We start from the raw sequence: 20,030 nt of genomic DNA, 5'->3' as shown, positions 1-20,030 counted from the left end.
TTCTGGAATGTAAGTAATTTTAATTTTTCAATAATTGTGAAGAAAGTTTGAGAACTATTTGGTTATTTGAAAGTGGGTCTAGTAAGAAAGAAAGTTGAGAACCCCTAGTGTATGTTTTAATTTTGGCTGACTTACTTTCTTTTAAATAAAAAATACAAGCTTAAAAAATTGCCCTTGAAAAAAACTTAAAAATATCTGCTTGATGACAAGGTTTATTTGGCTTTTCCTTGAAAGTGAAGCATGAAAGCATTGCCTGAAGGAAAATAGAATCTTGTAATTGCAAGATAACTCGCAAAACAAACAATACCAATATGAGATTGACTCACACTTCACTGAAGCAGGGTTGTATCTCAATAAAACAGAGCAACACCAAAATTTTTGAGCAGCTTTTGAGTGTGACATGGGCTGCTCGCAGAGTGTTGTCAATCAGAAGCATGATATACAAACCAAACGGTGACACCTTCAAAGCGTTATCTCAAGGACTTCAATGGCGTCGCATTACCGTTTGCTTGCAGTTGATATTCAATTAGCATTCTTCGGTTGGGAACTCACGCATGAGTTAGCGACATGGTTAAAGAAACAATGCTGATCTTTTGCTTTGGCTTCTCTGAATTTACGATCTACTACATTTCAAAGGCGCATTTTTTATTTTTGAAGGGGGAAATCGACGTGGAGATTTTAACACTAAGGGTAAAACTCACAAGCTAAATTTAAAGACTTGAAATGTTTTTTTAAATAACCTTAACAATTGTTGGGAAAATATCAGTTTTTATACTTGCCCCACGTTTCCGCATCCTTACTACAACTGTTTTCTGTATTTCTTTCCTTTTAATTTTGCCTTAAACTAAACTCAATCGATTGTTTTGTCTATTCAGTATTGCACCACAACTTTATGGTCATGCTTTTCTGGAGTTGTTATATGTAAAAAAACTTCTCGTTGAAAAAAACGGTTTATTTTCCAGGTTCAGCCTTTCAATTCCGGAAATAAAAAAAAACACTGCATCGTGGTTTAATAACGTCAAAAAGTACTGCCAGATTGTTTTATTTACTTTCAAAACTATGCCACAGATTGGCAATACTCTTACAAACGGATAATCTTACAACAAAAATTGCAACCTCTTTACATTAGTTTTCTCATTCCCTTCGTAATTTTAAAAGTCTATCCCCAGACAGCAAAATCCGACATATTTACATTCGACAGACGTTGAATCAATGTAAAAATGATGGACTTTGCTGTCTGGGTCAGTTTTCGTGAAATTGAGCGTTTATAAGTTAAACAGTTTTCACAATCTGAGCTGGCAAAATCCGTTCTATTAAAACATTGAGTTCAATCAATTTAAAAAAAACGGACTTTGCCAGTGGGATATCTTTAGGCTATTTGGTAAATTGTAATACGCTGAAACATATGAATAAATAGCATATTGTTCTAAGCAAAACTGTTAGTACGATTAACATTGCCCAATCACGAGGTATAGCAAGGAGAAGCATAGCAATTTTATTTAATATGAGAAAAAGGACGTTGAATTAGCATGCAGACCACGAGCTTTTTTTAAAGGTCTGCAAACGTTGAATTAATGTAAAAAAAGACTGGTTTGCTTGGTGGGCAGGTGAGATGTTTAGGCAAAACGTGGAATCTGTATCAAACAAAAGAAAATTTCAAGTAAGCACAAAACTTTAGAGTGTGTGAAAATTTGACAACAGCTGCCTGTTTTACTTTTATTTGAGGTTTCCCCAGAAAGTGAACAATTGCTTTGTTTAATGACGTCATTTCAGAATACGGTGTGGTAAAAAAATACAAGAGCAACACCTGACGCTCAGTTTTTTTTAGTCCGACATCCAAGATTAGCTTTGCAAACCTTCTGAAAAATTATTAAGTTCAAAATACTGTTATCATCAAGTGACAAATCAAGCAAGGGGTGAAATGACAATGAAACCTAGTTTTTTTTATGTGTAATCAATAACGTATTACGTACGCAACAATGTTACATCTCACTCAGTACGTTACAATAAAAACATAATGGAACGTCAAACGAATGCAAATAGTTTCAAACAAAATGAGGTTGCTTAAGCGTTGAATCAACACAAAAATCTTACTTTATATTGTGCAAAATAGCATACAAGAAAAGTAAACTATTTTTCTATATAGCCTACTTTGATAGTCAATAGCGATAAGATTAAAAGCGGCAGCTAGTTGTTGGCATACGGAGTCTCGTCACTGCCACACTAAATTTGGACACTTTAGTGTAAGCCATTACTTCTCACAATTGATTTATAATTTGTTTTTGTAGAAGTATTTTCATACATTCGTTTATGGTTTTGGTGAAATTTTTTGAAAAATGCCACGTTCGGCGATAGGGTTAGCACAGTTGAAACATGCTGCCAACCAACAAAACACAACGTAAAACAAATAGTCTATAAAGAAGAATAAAACGGCCTCTGTTCTACTGCACTTTGTGTCTGCATGCGTTCACACACAATCAACCATTTACCAGACTTCAATGTTAGGTGAAAAACTTCTTTAGAAACTGAAAAAGTAAGAGCTAAGAAACCAGCTTCTTTGCAACAACTGTGGCTCTATCCCATTGCGTGAACCATGTTTGGATGGTTCAATCCGAGAGTTAAAGCACCAGAACCAGAGGCAGCGGCAGCGGCGGCAGCGGGATGAGTAGGATGCATGGCATGGTGATGAGTAGTTGGCAAAATAGGATGTCCTCCAGCAAACCCAGTCGATCCGGCAAGATGATGAGTCATGTGTGGATGGTGATGAGGATGATGGTGATGGTGTGGATGGACACTTCCAAATGTGTGCATCTGACCAAACGATCCGGAATATGCCGCGGCGGCAGCTGCGGCAGCTTCAAACCCTCCGGGATTTTCAAAAAATTTGAAGTTGGTAGGATCAAATCGAGGATCTCTGCAGACTGATGATTTCTTTAACTTGGTGGAGATCTTTCGGTTACGAGTTTGAATTCCTTCCTTTTTCATCGTAAGCGGTCGATTTACCTTTAAAGTATTTTGTTTAATAAGTTTCTTGAAGTCATGTATGAATCGTACCGACAATTAAGAAACATACCATTGACAAACTGAAGCTACACTAACTTGAAATCATTTTTCTTTTGAAAACATTGGACTTTGAATTTACGGGCATTTATTTTATCAAATGTTGAGATTTTACATAGACCACAGCTTTCAAGTTGAAATCGTGTTAACTAGAAAATCTAACAAACAACTTTCAGGGAACAAAAGATTTTTTTAAACATCTTGTTTTATCCTGGGCTGTGGAGTTGGAGTCGTGGCGGAGGGATTTTGACGTATCCGGAGTCGAAGTCGTTAAAAAGGCCGACTCCGGCTTGATACAAAACGATGAACTATAAAAAAAACGCAAACCTGCTTGCCTTAGACATTACTTGAATTTTTAACTACTCACAATGAGATAAATAACATTTAAACTCTATTACTTACAACAACATAACTTTAATGCATTACGTTTCATAAAATTAATGATTACTCTTTTTGAATAATCCAAAAATAAAAAAAAAATGTGGCAACCCTCAAAAATCTGGCAAGACTGAAGCCGAAGTCGGAGTCGCAGTCGAAGTCGGCCAGTTATAAATCGCGGAGTCGGAGTCGGAGTCGTATATTTTTCGCCCGACTCCACAGCCCTGGTTATATTCTTTGGAAGCTGTAAAATTTTATGAAACCCACATGTGAGACCCGTAATCTACACCAAAGTAATTCGGGGCTTGAAACAAACCATTTTAGGTTAGGAAGAATGATCGATTAATGATATAGACTGCTTTACTGGAAAAAGAGGCCTTGGAATTTTTAAGTTTTGGTTAAAAGTGTGTGGAATTTACTGACACCAAGTTGTTTCAAAATTTTAGCACAATTTTTATGCATGAAATGATATTTAAACAAAGTTAGAAACTTCCCTCCATTTTATCGCTTTGTCGTTTCAAATACAAGGATCAGCTAAAAGATGTTACTCAAAAACAAAACTTCGTTAGTAAACTTTTCATCAAACTTTCTTGTGATTCATACTTTCTTATGATATTAATAAATTGATTTTTCTGATTTGGTGTGATATTGTTTACTTTATTTCAGTAGTTACTCAGTTTGATAAAATAAAATTGACATTTTTCAGCCAAAGTAGCAAACAAACCCGAACTTACCCCGTGCAGTTTGTAGTAAAGACCACAAGCGTTACAGACAGGATCGCCATTTGCATTGCGTCGCCACAAGGTGGTGGTAGTGGTAGAACAATTGCTGCAGCTTGTCCCAGCTCGTCTGGCGGCCGACTGCAATTTTACAAAATGGCGGCAATTAAAAGTCAAGTTCATTGCATTACAGCCTTTCAAGCGGCACACAGTTTACCAAAGAATGATATCCTGTATTGTATCGTACAGATAAATGCACAAGTAAGTAACCCAAAAAGTTCAAGTCAATAAAAGTAAATCAAAGCTGTTAGCATTGATATCAGTTAAAAGCATTTCAAAATATCTGGTTGCTTTTCGCTTTTAGATCAAACTTCCATTCAAATTGGAATAATTTTTTGAGAGAAACGACGCACTAAACACACAAAGGGTTGTAACGTATTTGCTACCCCGGGTCATGTCGGCAAACAAATTTGATGATGATGCTGATGAGATTTGATGATGAAAATTTTTATGCAACTGTTGGAAGATTCAAGGCTGATATTCCTTTTTCGCACTCTCTGGTAACACGTAGCCCTGTCAATAATGTGTCAGCAAGCATGATGTAAACAGTCGGGAATTGCAATGGTTTCGTGGCATGGTTGCACTTGGCAACATTATTCCTAATAAAAAAATCGTTTTTAGGAAGATCTGTTGTTATTTGTTCCTGTTCCATTTTTTTAAAGTCGCTAAACGAGGTGGTTATTGTAGTCTATTTAGAAGCATTTGAGAAGTTGTGATCCAAGAGATCTTTATTTGTTTGGTTATTTTTTTGAAAGTTTTATTAACAGGCATTAAGATTTAACTAAAGTACACCCACGCTTACTTGGAACAACAATTTGCTTCTTTGTTTTTGTAAGTAAAGCTAATTCTCAACAACTCTCACAAGAACTCGCTTAAAAAATCAGAATGTTGCACGTAACAAGTTTTGATAGATTTCACAATAATTAAGAATAAGACTTCTGTCTTACACAATAGAACTGATAATCCTAGAAAGCTAAATCCGTCATCTTTACATCGTCTGCAGACGTTAAATTAATATAAAAATGACAAATTTTGCTGTCTAGGATACAATCCTGGTTTAATTTGTAGCTTTAGTTGGTTATTAACAAACACCGCTTATCTCTACCTAGGGTGTAACATGGCGAAAGTGCAATGAATTAAGTAGACGTAGTTGCTGAAGAAAATGAGGCCAAAAAGAACAGGCCACCCCAATCTCATCAGTGCCAAAGACTTAGTGCAAAAAGAAGTTTAAAAACTCAATCTTCTCATCTGTCGATGCTTGAATGAAGTATGGAAACTGCCTTACCTTGCTATTAAGATTATTTATTTCAAAGCAACAGCGAACTGAATCTTTTCATCTGGTCACGCCAAACTGATGTTTAAACACGTGACAAATCAATTTTGTGTCACATTTTTGTCGCGATGCTTTTCGATTGCTTGTGAAAAGTAATTTTGACCACACACTCAATTGGCACAAATAGCAATCGAAATAAACACTCGTGTAGAGGGATTACTTTTATTCTAGGTTTGCATGTTTTTCTGGCTTGCTGCCAAGGGTCAAAAGTTGGGTACACCGTAAAACGTAACATGAATTTTTAATCAATGTTTTTCCTTTGCTGACAGGTGACTTTTCTCATTGATATTGGAAAATGCATGTCTGTGTTAGCCGCAAAACAACGCTTTGAGAAGTTGGAGTAAAGTACATGTGCTTTTACAACATTGAATGGCACCTTTTGACTGGTTTTTGTCGCAGATGAAGTTGTATAAAAATTGTGCTAGCTTTTCCTAACTGTTTCATGTCATTGAAGTTAAAAACAGGAAACACAAAAACAAAAAATGCTTGCAACTGTTCAGAATAGAAAATTAATTTTTCAATCATTGACGGATAAATGTAAACGAGTGGTAAGCTAATGTAATATTTTGTTTGTCTTCGAAATTGTTGTGTATTGTTGTAGTTGCTTTGGTACAGTCATTTTTCTCCCCATGACGAAAAATGACTTTTCTGGCTCTTAGGTATTCTACAGCCAACTCACCGAACAAGCCAACGAAGCCAGCTTTCTAAATTTTGTTTTTAGAATTACTTTCTAATTATGCAAGATTAAGCTATTGTGCATGCAAGGTAACCGTTATCGTAAAACGTCCAGTGTATTTAAATATAGTCTTTTATAGTATAATCTTTTAAACTTTACTTGCAGTGACTCTAAATATGTGCCAAGAACAGCTGAAGAAATTAGTAAGATATTTACTTTATTCTAGACTGTACTGCCGTAGCCCAACTGTACTTGCCCCTGTTGTTAAAGTGAGCGACCCTGAAGCGAAGTGATCGACAGGCGGTATCGGCTGTTCTCAATGTGTAGCATTTATTGTTTATCTGCTTTATGTTACTTTAATGGACGATTGATTGTAGTGGAGAACCTGGGTAGGTAATGCCATATCTAGACAATGCCGATGATGATGATGATGTTATTTCAAACTCTAATTTTATTACTGTAGCGCACTGAGAACTATTGCGGTAATTTTTACAGTATAGCCACTAGGTCCGACGAAATCTACATTTGGTTGCTTGATTATACAACTTTGCTTTGTGATACAATTTTGATGAAGAGGTAATTTTCTTGCACCATAGATAAATAAAATCTAACAACTACACGGTATTTAAACGTTGAGTTAACATCATATAACAACATGAAAATAAACTAAAAAATTACAAACGTTTTCGGCCATACTCATGTTAGCCCTTTTCACGTAAATAACTGACTGATGTTCTACACATCTGAATGTCTTCACGTAATTTTGCGTCATTTATGCGTGTGTTTTTTCCTTGCACAATTAAGCGTCATGTGAATTTGCTTCTCTTCTGCCTTGTCGTTTCATTCTTATGCATTTCTTTTGTTTTTCGATTTCTGTGTATGTGCATCAGTTTTGTAATTTCAATTTATGAAGAACATCAGTCAGTTGGTTACTTGAAAAGGGCTAACATGAGTATGACCAAAAACGTTTGTAATATTTAGTTTATTTTCATGTTATTACATCATGTTAAATGTCGTGTGGTTGTTAGGTTTTATTTGTCTTTGTTTTATGAAGCAAGCTCTTTTATTTTTCGCATCTTACAAGTTAGGCTATACTGTTTAGAACACGCTTGGACCCGATGCCAATGGGAAGCTCGTTGCCCCAAAACAAGACACTTTTAAAGAAACCAATAGGACTCCAAATAACATCTGGTCTTCATTTTGTTTTTATTCTTTTTGGAAAGATTCTGGGCCCCTAAAAATATCCCGGGCCTGGTTTAAAAGTAGGCCCTGATTCTCTCTGTCAACGTTACTGGAAAGAACTTGCTGTAAGGTAACTCATGTTTCATTTTACCGTTCTATTGGTGAGTATCGTGGCCTTCCTTTTCGTTTCGGACAAACAATGAAATAAAGACAAGACAAGAAACCAAAACAAAACAACGATGCAAAAAAATATTGTTTCGTATCGAAATTGTGTTGTTGGGAAAAGCAGAGCTCACTAATTGTTTCATTAGAAGTTCAACACCAGAAAAATAGAACAAAATTCATATTTCCAAGATGGTGAATTTAAAATTTCTACGTATTCTATGGAGCCACGTTGGTGGTAAGTGATGAACGTAAAGATTGGTTTAATTTGAACAGTGAAAAATACGATTAAAAACTTAGAGCTTCTGCCATACACCTTTCACAAGTCAGTTCAGGATTTCTTTAAATCCCTGGTCAAAGCTGGAAATCTTAACTTCGACAGCAAACTACTAAAAAGTAACACTCGTATAAACGCTAGGTCGGCACGCTCGATGATAACAACGATAAAGCTTTTATGCGCACGTTATTTCAAGAATAAGGCGATTTTAATAACAAAAATGGCACTTCGGTCAATTTTTCTGTATTTTCAACACGCGCTTAACCATAACCTGTAATTTTGAGACAAAAACGCAAAAATGGCTTCAAAAAATAACGTAATAGTGTTTTCGTGTACGCATCAGGTCAGATCACAATTGCAGGTTATAGAACTAGATAACATTTATAAAATAACACATAGGGTTTTTTAATGCTTCGCGTAAATCATATTTCTGAAAGTTACTTAAATATCTGTGAACGTTGAAGCGGTGTGTAAATTCAAAAATTATTCAACTGACTGCAGCATGCTTTAATGGTTGGCTCTGGCTTATGCCGTGGAAAAAATAATGCGATAACAACTGTTCTGAAAACAATTTTCCTAGAGGATAAGTGAGCTTTGGCGTTTGTAAAAACTACTTACTTCTACCTTCCACCTAAATTACAAGTGCGTTTCATACGCAATTGGACAACATACTCTTTCTATTACCGACACCCGCGACTGGGCTCTTCTACGACAATCGATATGTTACAATCTGTTAGATGTCGGAGAATTTAAGAAGTTTTAAAACAAACAAGTCAGTTGTCTTAAACAGAGATGGACTACGTAAACTTTCAACTATTTATTCCTTGAGTTTTTTTACAACAAAAGTAATTTACGTAGCTTTAATAAAAATAGAAATACGAGTTGCAAACAAGAAGGTTAATTGCATGTTGTGAAATATGCAAACTGCTGTAGTGGTGAAGGCTTGCTACACTGGATTAGAATTAAAAATATTTTGATAAAGTTAAGAATGACTACAGTCTTTTAAACTGTGAGCTTCAATTGATATATGATGCATCTTTGATCTAACATTGTAGCACCGTCAAGAAAGTGCCAGTGTCTGCTGTTGGATCTCAACATTGATTGTGTTAAACAATGCAATTTGAAATAGCGTCACAATTCAAACTGTTTGTTAGAGATCCTTATCATCACACTGGTCACATATAAATGTATCACGTGACCTCTCTTAACTTCACCATGCTTACAGGTCAAAGGTTAATGAATTCGAAACGTACGCAGCCTTAAGGTTCACTGCACGTGCAATACCGGAAACTTGATCGAGAAACCTGCTTGTTTGGGTTGTGGAAAGCAGATTATAAACCTGAACTCACACGCGCTTGTTTGCAAGCAATAAGTTCAGGATATTACAAAAAGTTGGCTGCAATATTTTGTAGTTCTCTCCAAAGGTCAAGAAGACTACCATTGCCTTAGACTTGAGCTTGTGTTAACGTAAGCAATTGCAAACAAATACCTTGGCAGAACTAACGTTGCAAACATTTGATAAACAACTGAAAGTTTAGAGACTTGAACTACCGTTTAATTCTTCGTTTGAAGATTTAAAAAAAATGAAATCATTTTACTGATTTTTCACGCTTTGTATGTCGTCATGAACATTAAATTTTTGTTTAAATAGGGTTAAGTTCAGTTGCAACGAAAATATTCCGAAGGGACAATAAATTTCCAAATCTTGCGTTAAAGATAAAATTTATAAAGCTTGTAAAAAAAAATTTCCCGTTGACTAATGCCTGTTACTGTAGTGTATGTATACCGATACAATGTATCAGTAGGCAAACAGAGATGGCTGCTTTTAAGTGTGTAGTTAACATTTTAATAGCACTACGACATGAGTTAAAAAAATTGATTTTCTTGTTTAAATGACACACAAAATAGTTTGGAATGATTAAAAATTAATTTGGTTTTACAGAGCTTCGATCGGTGATTAGTTGATGCAGTGTATTGTTGAAGTACTGTACATTTGAAAAAAGCCAAGACCGTTTGTCAATTTCATATCTGCAAGTACTACTCAAAGAACACATAATGTGGATTATACCATGTTTGAGCATTTCTCTGTGCTTTTTCAAAAGTGTAATTTTATGAAACCTTAACATTATAATAAATTTAAAGATGAAAAACAAAACGTAAAACATCAAACTTTGATCTAGCAATGTATGCACTCAATGCCACAAGAAACTGAAAAACTAAAGTGCTTTTTTTTCTGACACACTATTCGAAAAACGTTTTATCACAATCAACAATCAAAATTTTCGATTTTAAAATGGTCAAGCAATAAAATCTGTGATTTTGTCAGCTGCGTAGCGAAGTGGTGTGTATATTGGAACGAAGCTCTGAAGTGTATTGGTTCGATACTGATTAAGAACACTCTGTTATATCTCAGCAAGTTTGAAGGAAAACTCATAGATTGGCTTTCTTGCCTTATTCTCTGTCCATTTAATTCCAAATTTCCACCACACAACACGATCCTCTGGTTAGGAAAAGATTATGGTAAAAAAAGTTAAATCGAATCAATGTATTGAACTTACCAGTCTTTTCTTAGGCTTGATGAGAGGTCTGTTTTGTCCGTTCATCTTGTGATATAAACCGCATGCATTGCACAAGTAGTGACCGGTTCCGTCTCTTCGCCACAAGGGGGTAGCTGTCGCTCCACAGTTTACGCATTCCCTTCCTTCTGATCATAAAAAACGGACTTTGGTTGTTTGATCATATGGTTAAACATCTTGATAAGATACGCTAGAAACACAGATTCTACTCCTAGCTGCAATCACCTAGCCTATCACCAGCCTACTAACGTCGCTCTATGTTCGTACAGTAGTTCATAAACTAAAGGATGTGCAACGGAGCAGTAGGCCCACCCGTTTTCTTTGAAATGAGATATTGCAGTGCCGCAAAAGCTAACGTTTGGAGTGAACGAATCTATATGAGACGTTTCTTACGTTTTGCGTTGCTTTACTCGTGTCTTTATTTGACCGTTATTTTATCAAAATGGGTTACTGCAAGACGCAAGCCTAATAGGCTTGATCAGTTACAACTAAAGGTGAGAGAGTTTAAAATGGGATTTAGGCTGGTGATTTTAGAAACACGAAAGAGATAGATACTGGAAACCGTTTGCTTGGTACTACTAGTTTTAATTAAGCTGCTAACAAAACACAGATTCAATTAGAGGAAATGCCAATCAGAGTTGGGTGACGTTGGAAACCATCCTTTGAAATCTTAGTCTTAGTCTACATGAAATCTTAGTCTACAGCTACATTTTGCTTGTTTTATTTTCTAAATAGAATTAATGTAGTATGTCATCCAACATAAAAAAATAAAGTAGCCTAACTTGCAATTAGCAAATGAATAACTGACCTGTGCTTGATCGGCTTTTTGCCTTGGCTTTTGTCGGATAGGCAGTCAGGGAAGAAATCTTTGTGCTATCCTGGCCAATAGAGTAGGAAGAAATCCCACTGGCGTAATCACTGATCCCTGTTGTCATGTAATGATTGGAGTATGGCACTACGGATGCGGATGAAGTGACTCGGAGCGTCCCATCAAGTTTAGAATCAGCAGTATTAACTTGGTGGTAAAGCTGTTGATTGTGTTGGATGGACTGCTGGGAAAGCTGACAGGAATCCATCGGTGCAGGAGTTTGCTGATCTGATGATGATTGTCTTGTCGGATGCTGGTGTTGTTGTTGATGATGACTGGAGCTGGAGCTTGATACTGCGCTGGATGGAGTAAGAGGCATTCCATTTCCGTTTTCAACGTCTTCTTTTGAAGGAGTGGGGAATTGATGAAAGGAATTTTGACTTGTACTGGATGCGGAAGATACAGCAGCCTCAGTGCCAGCTGGTAGTGTTGTTCCACAGGATCTTGTACTTGTTGCTTCTGGGTTGTCCTGGCATTCAGTCGATGAAGCGACGTTGTTCGAAGCACTCCGAGCATTCCTACCTTCCATTTTGACAGACGATGAAGAGTTTTGAAAGCGAGATGTCTCTGTAGGACTTTTCAGCGTTGTTTGTGGGTGCCACACATTTGCATGCGATTCTACACTCGAAGTTGTAGGAAGAGGAGCGAACACGGACGATTTTGATGCAGATGTACTTAACCAAGGGAGTCCGGTGGAAGATCCAGGGGAAGCGTGATGGTTTTGGTGATGAAAATGAGAGGCTCTTACTGCGCATGATCTTTCAGCTTCCACCCTTGCCGCCGCAGCTACAATTTCAAAATAAAAATTGAGAGAATTGTCGATTTTCTTGTAGTAGTAACAAAAATGGGAGTTTGGTATGACTATAAAATACAAGTTCATTTATTTTTGTTAATTATATATCGAAAAGAGAAAATTGAAATCTCCGAAGAGTGAAACACTTTTTTTCTGTTTCAAGGTTTCATCCGATGAGCATACAATAAGTTACATGAATTGACAGCAGGCCTTTATGGTTGGTTATGTGTCACAATGTGCTGTAGTGTGGTCTGTTACTTGTTAGAGCAGTGGTTCCCAACTTTTTTGGTGTCGGAGCCGAATTTCAAATTTCAGAGTACGTATGGAGCCGCAGGAAAACACTCAAGTAATTATAACGAAAATTTGAAAGCATATACCAACGAATAGCAACACTAACAAGGAAAATAACACAAATCAATTTAATGTCCAACTTGGCATTGGCTTTGAGCTTTAACGAGTTTGTCAAAGCGAGGCGCAATTGCAGAAGATGCAGTATGCAGTAGCTGCTTGAGATGGTCATCGGCCAACCGATTACGATATTTATTTTTGATTCTGATCATTTTGCTGAAAAGTGCTTCATATACGTAAGTTGATCCAAATACAGAGGCGTTTTTCTGGGCATTAATTTTCAAGTTGAGATATTTTCCCTCTGGAACTCGACTTTAAAATTCAAGTAGGTCTTCACTTTGAAATAATTGTTTGAGCTTGATAGCTGACTGCATGTCTCGCAACTCCAATTGAAAATTATCAGGAGCAGTGGCCACATTAACTGCAATAGGATTTGCAAACATGTTCATCATTGGCAAAAATAAATTCATTCCGTTAATGCGGCGGTTGAACTCATCAATCAAGTTATTGATAAGTCTGCTGTATGCTTCAAATGATCCATTGGTTCGATGGTCAGATAGAGTTGGGAAATGTGTTGTAACACCACTTGCAAGCTGCGTTTTCCAAAGTAGACAATGGGCCACTCTACAAGGTGTAAGATGTAAAACGAAAAGTTCACTGACAGTGCAACCTCTACGACACAACGACAGTGCAGTTTGTAAACAATTTTGACAAGTCAAAAAATAATCGCCCTAATTATTATAGCCTAAATAGATTTTTTATATTTTTTGTGGGATTTTCAGGGGTCAATGAGAGCCGCTCTAAGAGCCGCGGTTGGGAATCACTGTGTTAGAGGGTTGTCTGCTAAGATTTATGTGAACAAACTAGTATCACCATTCTTGTTGTCTTACATACTGACACACCAGTCACCTTGTGATAGATGCTTTGAAGTCATATGTCTCAGTTAAAGTAATGCAACTTACTAGATAAACAATTATAAATGTGTTCGTAGCTTTTGCTTTAATTTATTATGTAAAAAAATTTGAGATTGAAAAGATAGTGTCGATAAATATGACTTATTTATATTTCAATGCCATAAAAAGATTTTCAACTTCTACATTCTTAAATTTCCTATAAAAAATGCTTACAAAAATATACCTACTGTATAATTCTAATGTCCACAAACGTTTGAGATCTTTAATGGCTTTACGGAGTTAAAGTAGCTCTGCGATGTCCAGAATAGAAACGCGCCATTTTTGTTTAATTTTACGCAAGGATCAAATGTGGGCTTATCATTGAAGAACATACATCCTTCGATTTCACAGCATCGCCATGGAATTGCGTCAAGGATTTGTGTAATTCAATGATCATTGCAAAACAAATTTCTATCGTAAAAATTGGTACTCAGCGCAATTTTAAGATATCATACAGTTCATTTAAAATTTTTGTTTCTGCGTGATCAAGTTCAAACTTTATAGGTGTTGTCAGACACAAAGATATTAGTGCTTTTTCAGGCAAAGAATACCTACAAAAGGAGGGCAAATAAATGCTACAAAGATTTTCTCTTTTCAGCGTATACTGTGAGTGCATGTTCATTTACTTTAACGTCGTATTATTGACAAAATTGTGATGATTCAACCATTCATGACAGGTTTGATAAGCAGACGCAAACATTGACACTGTATTTTCTCCGCTACGTGTTGATGGCGCTGTTGCGCAAACAGCAATTTACTCAACCAAAACCATTTACATCTTTTTTTTGACTTTTTCTTGAATTAATTTAGAAGTGACACTTGTTATTATAAAAAAAGATGATGAAGACACTGTGAAATTGCTCTTGTTTCGCGCTATCAATTCGTTTACGTTCTCAGGGCAATTTAATCGGCGTTAAGCCAAATTGCCAAAGACCCTGCAGGCTTGACAACCACTTGCGTTACAATCCAACACAAGATTTTACCCTCAATTTTATGCTTCGACGTCACTTCAAACTAAAATCTCTTAAGAATTAAATTTTTACCAAAACCTTTACACAATCGCCGCCTTTGTTTTAAGTTTGATGGAATTCTAGTTGTTAAAACGATGACTTCCTTAAAATATTTTTTTGTGCCAGGTTCCATTTATGACTTTGAAAGCTCAGAAAATTTACTTGCAGCTTTCCAACCAAATTTTAACTTTTCTGCTTCATAATAAGTTGTCGGAAATGTACGTTCTTCTTTTGTAGTTGTTGTGCAGATCTTTTACTTCAGTATGAAAAAATGACGAAGCCAAACTTTGTACCTGTGACCCAGTGGTGCCTCACTCAAAATGTAAATTTATCGATAATATTTGTTCTATTTCTTTTTATTTAATTCAAACAAAAAATACTGCTATGATTGTGATTCATCATGTACTAGTCATGTAAACGCAGGGGTTATTTTTAGTGTCAAAAAAAACAAAAGTGCATTTGTTTTAATGCATCGTACATTAAGCTGCAGCGCTGGTACACAATTCGCAAAATTTCCGAAATTTGTAAAAAGAATCTGTCATATCTGCTGTGATCAAATGGTATGATGACGCAAAATCGAAGCCATGTGGCTCGGAGATGAACTGTGACATTGTCAGATATAACTCGATTCAAAAGATAAGAAACTAATGGAACAAGTAGGCTGCTGTTGATGCATAACATTGCTTAAATTACTCAAATTTGTGAAAAAACAGTGGATGAATGTTTTACTCTTGCCAATACATTAAAAAAGCTGCTAGCTTTTCAATTCCAATTTTGACATAATTCAACAACAACAAATCTTTCAACACCGGAATTTTTGTGATAAATTTTACATGTGGCGATTGATAGCCAACGTATTTTGGTATACTGTACAGTATAGTTGTATTTCGTATATATAATTAAAGCTTTTTTTAGCTGAGTTGAATTATGAGTTGGTGTTGCATTTATGTAAAATCAAAAAAATTCTGTAAATTTGAAAACACTTTAAACTTTTCTCCTTGTGAATAAAATTGCGGATTTAAATTATAACAACAATTGTGATTGAGCTCGCATTTTTTTAAATTAAATCATGCTGTTTGATATGTCACCAACAAACTTTAAAATTGACAACCCAAAACAACTGAACCAATTTGAAAAATTTTGGAAACTGTAATTGTAGGCGTGTTATAAAAAATCAATTGGTGCTTCAGACTATCGCCTAAAACGTCATCAAATACAGACTGAAAAAAAGAAAAGAGAATCACACCTCCATGATTACACTAAATTGAAGAAAACAAGATTATAAAACTTTCGCTACACAAGTGTGGCTTTTGTCAGTTACTATCTTATTCTCATGTACATTCTATTCATTGACGAAGCCACGCTTATGTGGTAAAATCTCTGTAATAAACGTGTTTTTATTAATTTAAGTCGACACTCTCTTCTTTTATCTTTATTTTGTCGCACTTTGCATCCTTTTGGATCATAGTGAATTTAAGAGAATTTTTTTGTTGAAAAGTTAATCGAGGAAGTTTTATTTTCAGAAAAACAACTATTTAAAGTTTTACTTTTAAAATGTAATTAAAAGCACAATTTTCAACAAAATGATGTTTATTTTGCTTTTGTGCATAGTGCTCAACCTTTAAGTACACAACTTCTAAAGCAAGAGTTATTAGCTGGAGGCTAACTTTACCCTCCAAGGGTAAATTTCATTTGTCAAGATGGTAAATTTACTAAAGAAGAGATGCTACTACGTGATATGCTCAAAACCTGATTGAAACAAGCTGTTGATGGCGACAAGTTTATCTTCAAACAATCGGGAAGTGGTAAAAGAGAGTGAAAATATTGAGAAGCTTTGTTCCAAAGGGTCGGGTTTTTACCGACCCGACGTGTTTTCTAATTCAGTCTTCCACATTCACAATAATTTCCAATTAAAGGCACAACTAAATATCTGTCATATGCTTAAAAATTCTGCAGCGGTTACAACACTTTAAACCCAAAAGCAATCAAATCAAAAATTTTCGTCGCAAGACCACGAGATGTGAAACGAATTCCAGTTTGTTCCGGTTAGATCTGGTTGATGTTGGCTCTGCTTGCAGCGTGTAGTTGTATTTCAGCATTTATAACTTTTTACAAAAAATAAACGAAAAGAAATAAAATCTAGCTGCTGGTGCTGGTTGCTTAGTCAAAAGTCAAACCTTAATTAATTTTCTAAGTTTACGTTAACACAATAAAAGAAAGTCACTTTGATGTTAGATTCAAGTCATCCATACATTCATTTCATAACGATGATGTTTATAAACATGACGAGAAAATTGTCAACGCAAATTATTGTCACCTACGTCACAAAATCTATGACTCGCAAAACACTTGTTTATTTGAAAAGTAAAAGGGGATATTTGCTGACTTTAGACATGGAATCTTGAGTCAAACTATTTTGAGGTGATGTTTTTTATAGCTGTTATAAACTGGGGTTAGGGCATTTTGACATTTGTGATGAATTTTCTACAGAACCTAAAATAGTTGTTTTCTTGCAGTGAACTAAGTTAAATTTAAAATGAATGTTGACCTGGTGTTTGATCAATTTCAAACACTGATCCAATTATAATATTTTTTCAAGTAAATATTTAAATTGCTTTGAAACACTGCGCAACCACCACCATTGTTGATTCAAATTGCTGAGTATAATCTTGAACATAAAATACTTTAAAGCGTTTAATCAATTTTGACAAAGCATCAACTGATGCAAAAAATGTGAAGAGAACTAAACAAAAATTATAGCCAAGCGTCGTGTGATTATAACAGAGAAAGTTAACTTTGTGCCATTGTTTACTTTGAATTTTACGCCTAAATGGTCCAGGCAATTAGTCTTAGTTCGTCGTTTTCTTTTTCTGAAACACCCTTCTAAGGGTTGCTCCTTTTTATGTTCAACAACTTTTGAAACAAGTTTTAAAAGTTTCAAAGATATGAAAGAGCATCCAAGTAATATACCGTAGTAAGCAGACACTCTACTGAATTTTATTGCTTTTAAATTTTGTTCTCGCGGTAGGCCATCTCTTTCGAAAAAGGCAACGATGCTACATAGTAGGCTATTTTTTTCTTAGTTGGCTTAGCAGATAACCGACAAAACAAGCAAACAGTAAGATCAGCTTTTGTGAATCTATTGGTTCATGCTATAGTGTCGTTTTGCTGTGATTTTTATCTGATATTACCAAGCAAATTATGTTGTTGGTAATTTTAACTTTTAAATTCAGTTGATTTTCCAAGTTACTTACGTAGTCTATCTTTCTACTTTGTCAATTAATATTTGTACAGATTGTAGTTTGATTTATGTTAATATTCATTCTTCAATTCATAAAGGTACCATAACTTAAAAACTGCAAGATTTCCCTTATAAACAAGTTTGATATTTAAAAAATGTAACTTAGGTTGTGTTTCAGTCAATTATTGTATTCAGCCATATCGTACAATTATTTAAGAACAATCTATTTGATGTCCCAAATAAGTGTCACCAAATCTTGCAAACAAACCATTTGAAATGGAAAAAATTGAATATCACAGATGCAAACCAATATTTGAAATTTTATTATTAAATTGCAGACTAAAATGCTTCATATTTTGGAAGCTTACTTTTTGCAGGAATAAAATGTTCAAAGAGTTATTTGCAATTTTTTTGGATGATATCATATTTTTCGTAAAATGTTTTTGACAAAACGCTTTTCTAGACAAGTTATACAACTACTTACCACTGAGCGTTCTCTGGTGTGCCCGGTATTGCATATTCAAGCCGTAATATCCCGCAGCACTTTGCCCGTCAATATGATGAATATAAGCGTCCATGTCGTCCATGTAGCTTGGCTCCATGTAGGGGTTAATGGCTGGGTGATGTCCTGGAGGAGCTGCTGAAGAAAAAGTTCCCGCTCCTGGAGGGACTCCGACAGTTTCGGGATGGTGTGGGGCGGAAGAAATTCCTGGATGGTGAGCAAACCATCTGTGTTGATCAGTTGATGGCATCATGGTGCTGTAGCAATCCTTCAAGCTTCTGGTTTGCAATTCCACTTACACCAAATTTAAGGCAGCACTGTTTCAGAAGTTATCAAAACGTTTTAACTAACTTTTAAGATAAACTCTAAAACAAGAATTCAACAAATTTAAAGTCAGTCTTAAGTGAGCGCAATCCAACAAAGGAAGTGCTTTTTACAGACCAAATTGTAACAGCAATTCAGATTAAATATCAGTTAAGTCGCTTTTCCTACTCAGTTAAAGATCTCACGTGAAGATGAATTGCCATTCAAAACCATAGAAATCTTCGAAATAATAAAAAAGATGAAAACTGCGATTGTAACTAGGAATGGTGAACATATCATTCTTCCACAGACATAAGCAACCTTTAGAATTAGTTTATCGCAATTCTGCCGACGTAATGCGCTCTTCAAAATGGAAAGCTTGACGTCTATGACGTGAGGACGGGAAAATAATGAATAATTTCCGACATGTTTTAGATCTTCAATACACGTCAAGTGTTTCACAACAACGGTAGCTTACTTAATTTTTTTCAATGAAAACGTATCTTTGATTTCCATATTTATAATCAGGATACATTTTGAACACAGTGCAAACGATAACCAGAAAAATACAAAAAGAGTACATTATTACTTTCCTAACTAAAATGCAAACACATTGACACTACAAAAACAGCTTACCTACGAAATAACACTTTTAAAGCTATGTAATTCCGGGTAAGCGACCATTGATCAAGGTCAGGCAGCACCCTTTTTCCACTTAACTTGTTTATTCGTGCCCACTTACCGTGCAGCAGCGGGCTTGCAAAAACAATATGGCGCACTAAGAACTTCACGTAGGCAATGGCTGCCAGTCAGACATATGTCACTGCCCGTTACAATAAAATGGAACGAAAGAAAAAACACAGCTATTTTTAAATTTAAAGATGTATTGCTAGTCATTTGCTGATAGCCACTAAAACCGTTGACAACGAGACAAGATACATTTTTTGACCGTTCATATTTTGTAGGCTAATCGGTTTTAAAAGCATTTGTTTCACAGATTTTTTTATAGCTTTCTTGACAACCAGTGCTCATTAAACGATTTTCCAGCATTATTTTGGTAAGAAACTGCTCGAACGATAACTTCATCGTTCATCAATCAAATAAAAGTATACCAACAGTTCACTAACTTTTTATCATATAACTAAATTCCGAATAAACTAATGAACAAACAGACACTTTTTCAAAACGATTTTGCTTGCATCTATCAAAATAGTAAAATTTATTTAACGAATAAAGCTAGGGGCAATTTTTAAAAAGTTTTTTTAAAAGAAGAAAAAAAAACATCACAATAATTTGATGTTACTTTCATGCATGCATTCAGTTTTCATTTCATCCTACTTTTGCCTTTTAGACATTTAATATTGTCATAGTTCATCCTCACTGAAAATATCAAGGCTACCAAGGCTAATTTATATCAAAGCCTGATCTGAATCGTTATGCCTTAATTTATCTAATTATCAAGAACATATCTTTCCAGTGTTTGAACTTAATCCCTTTCCCTTGTTTTGGTTTAGGACTTAGCCTATATTAGTACCATATTATTTTCTTCCATTAGTACCTATGCCTGTTTTGAAATCAAGCATAGAGTT

The 20,030-nt window shown here is 35.3% G+C and overlaps 1 protein-coding gene across 2 annotated transcripts; it reads right to left on the bottom strand.

Annotated features, from left to right (window-relative positions):
* Positions 1-971: 971 nt before the first annotated feature.
* Positions 972-18,391, bottom strand: LOC145778420 (GATA-binding factor 2-like). 2 transcript variants are annotated; one of them, XM_082589897.1, is made up of 5 exons: positions 18,121-18,391; positions 11,232-12,077; positions 10,406-10,551; positions 4,173-4,298; positions 972-3,003 (listed from the first exon to the last, which is right to left on the bottom strand). In XM_082589897.1, the coding sequence occupies exons 1-5, from the start codon at positions 18,389-18,391 to the stop codon at positions 2,575-2,577; spliced, it is 1,818 nt and encodes a 605-aa protein (XP_082446023.1). In that variant the 3' UTR covers positions 972-2,574. The 2 variants fall into 2 exon arrangements, with proteins under 2 accessions (XP_082446023.1, XP_082446024.1); XM_082589898.1 differs by having other exon boundaries at positions 10,406-10,548; positions 18,121-18,315.
* Between the last annotated feature and the right edge of the window lie 1,639 nt (positions 18,392-20,030).

This window comes from Aplidium turbinatum, chromosome 10, assembly GCF_918807975.1.
Source record: "Aplidium turbinatum chromosome 10, kaAplTurb1.1, whole genome shotgun sequence".
In the NCBI taxonomy this organism is placed as follows: Eukaryota; Metazoa; Chordata; class Ascidiacea; order Aplousobranchia; family Polyclinidae; genus Aplidium; species Aplidium turbinatum.
The sequence above is the reverse complement of the archived record's forward strand: the minus strand, read 5'-3'. Positions and strand labels throughout refer to the sequence as shown.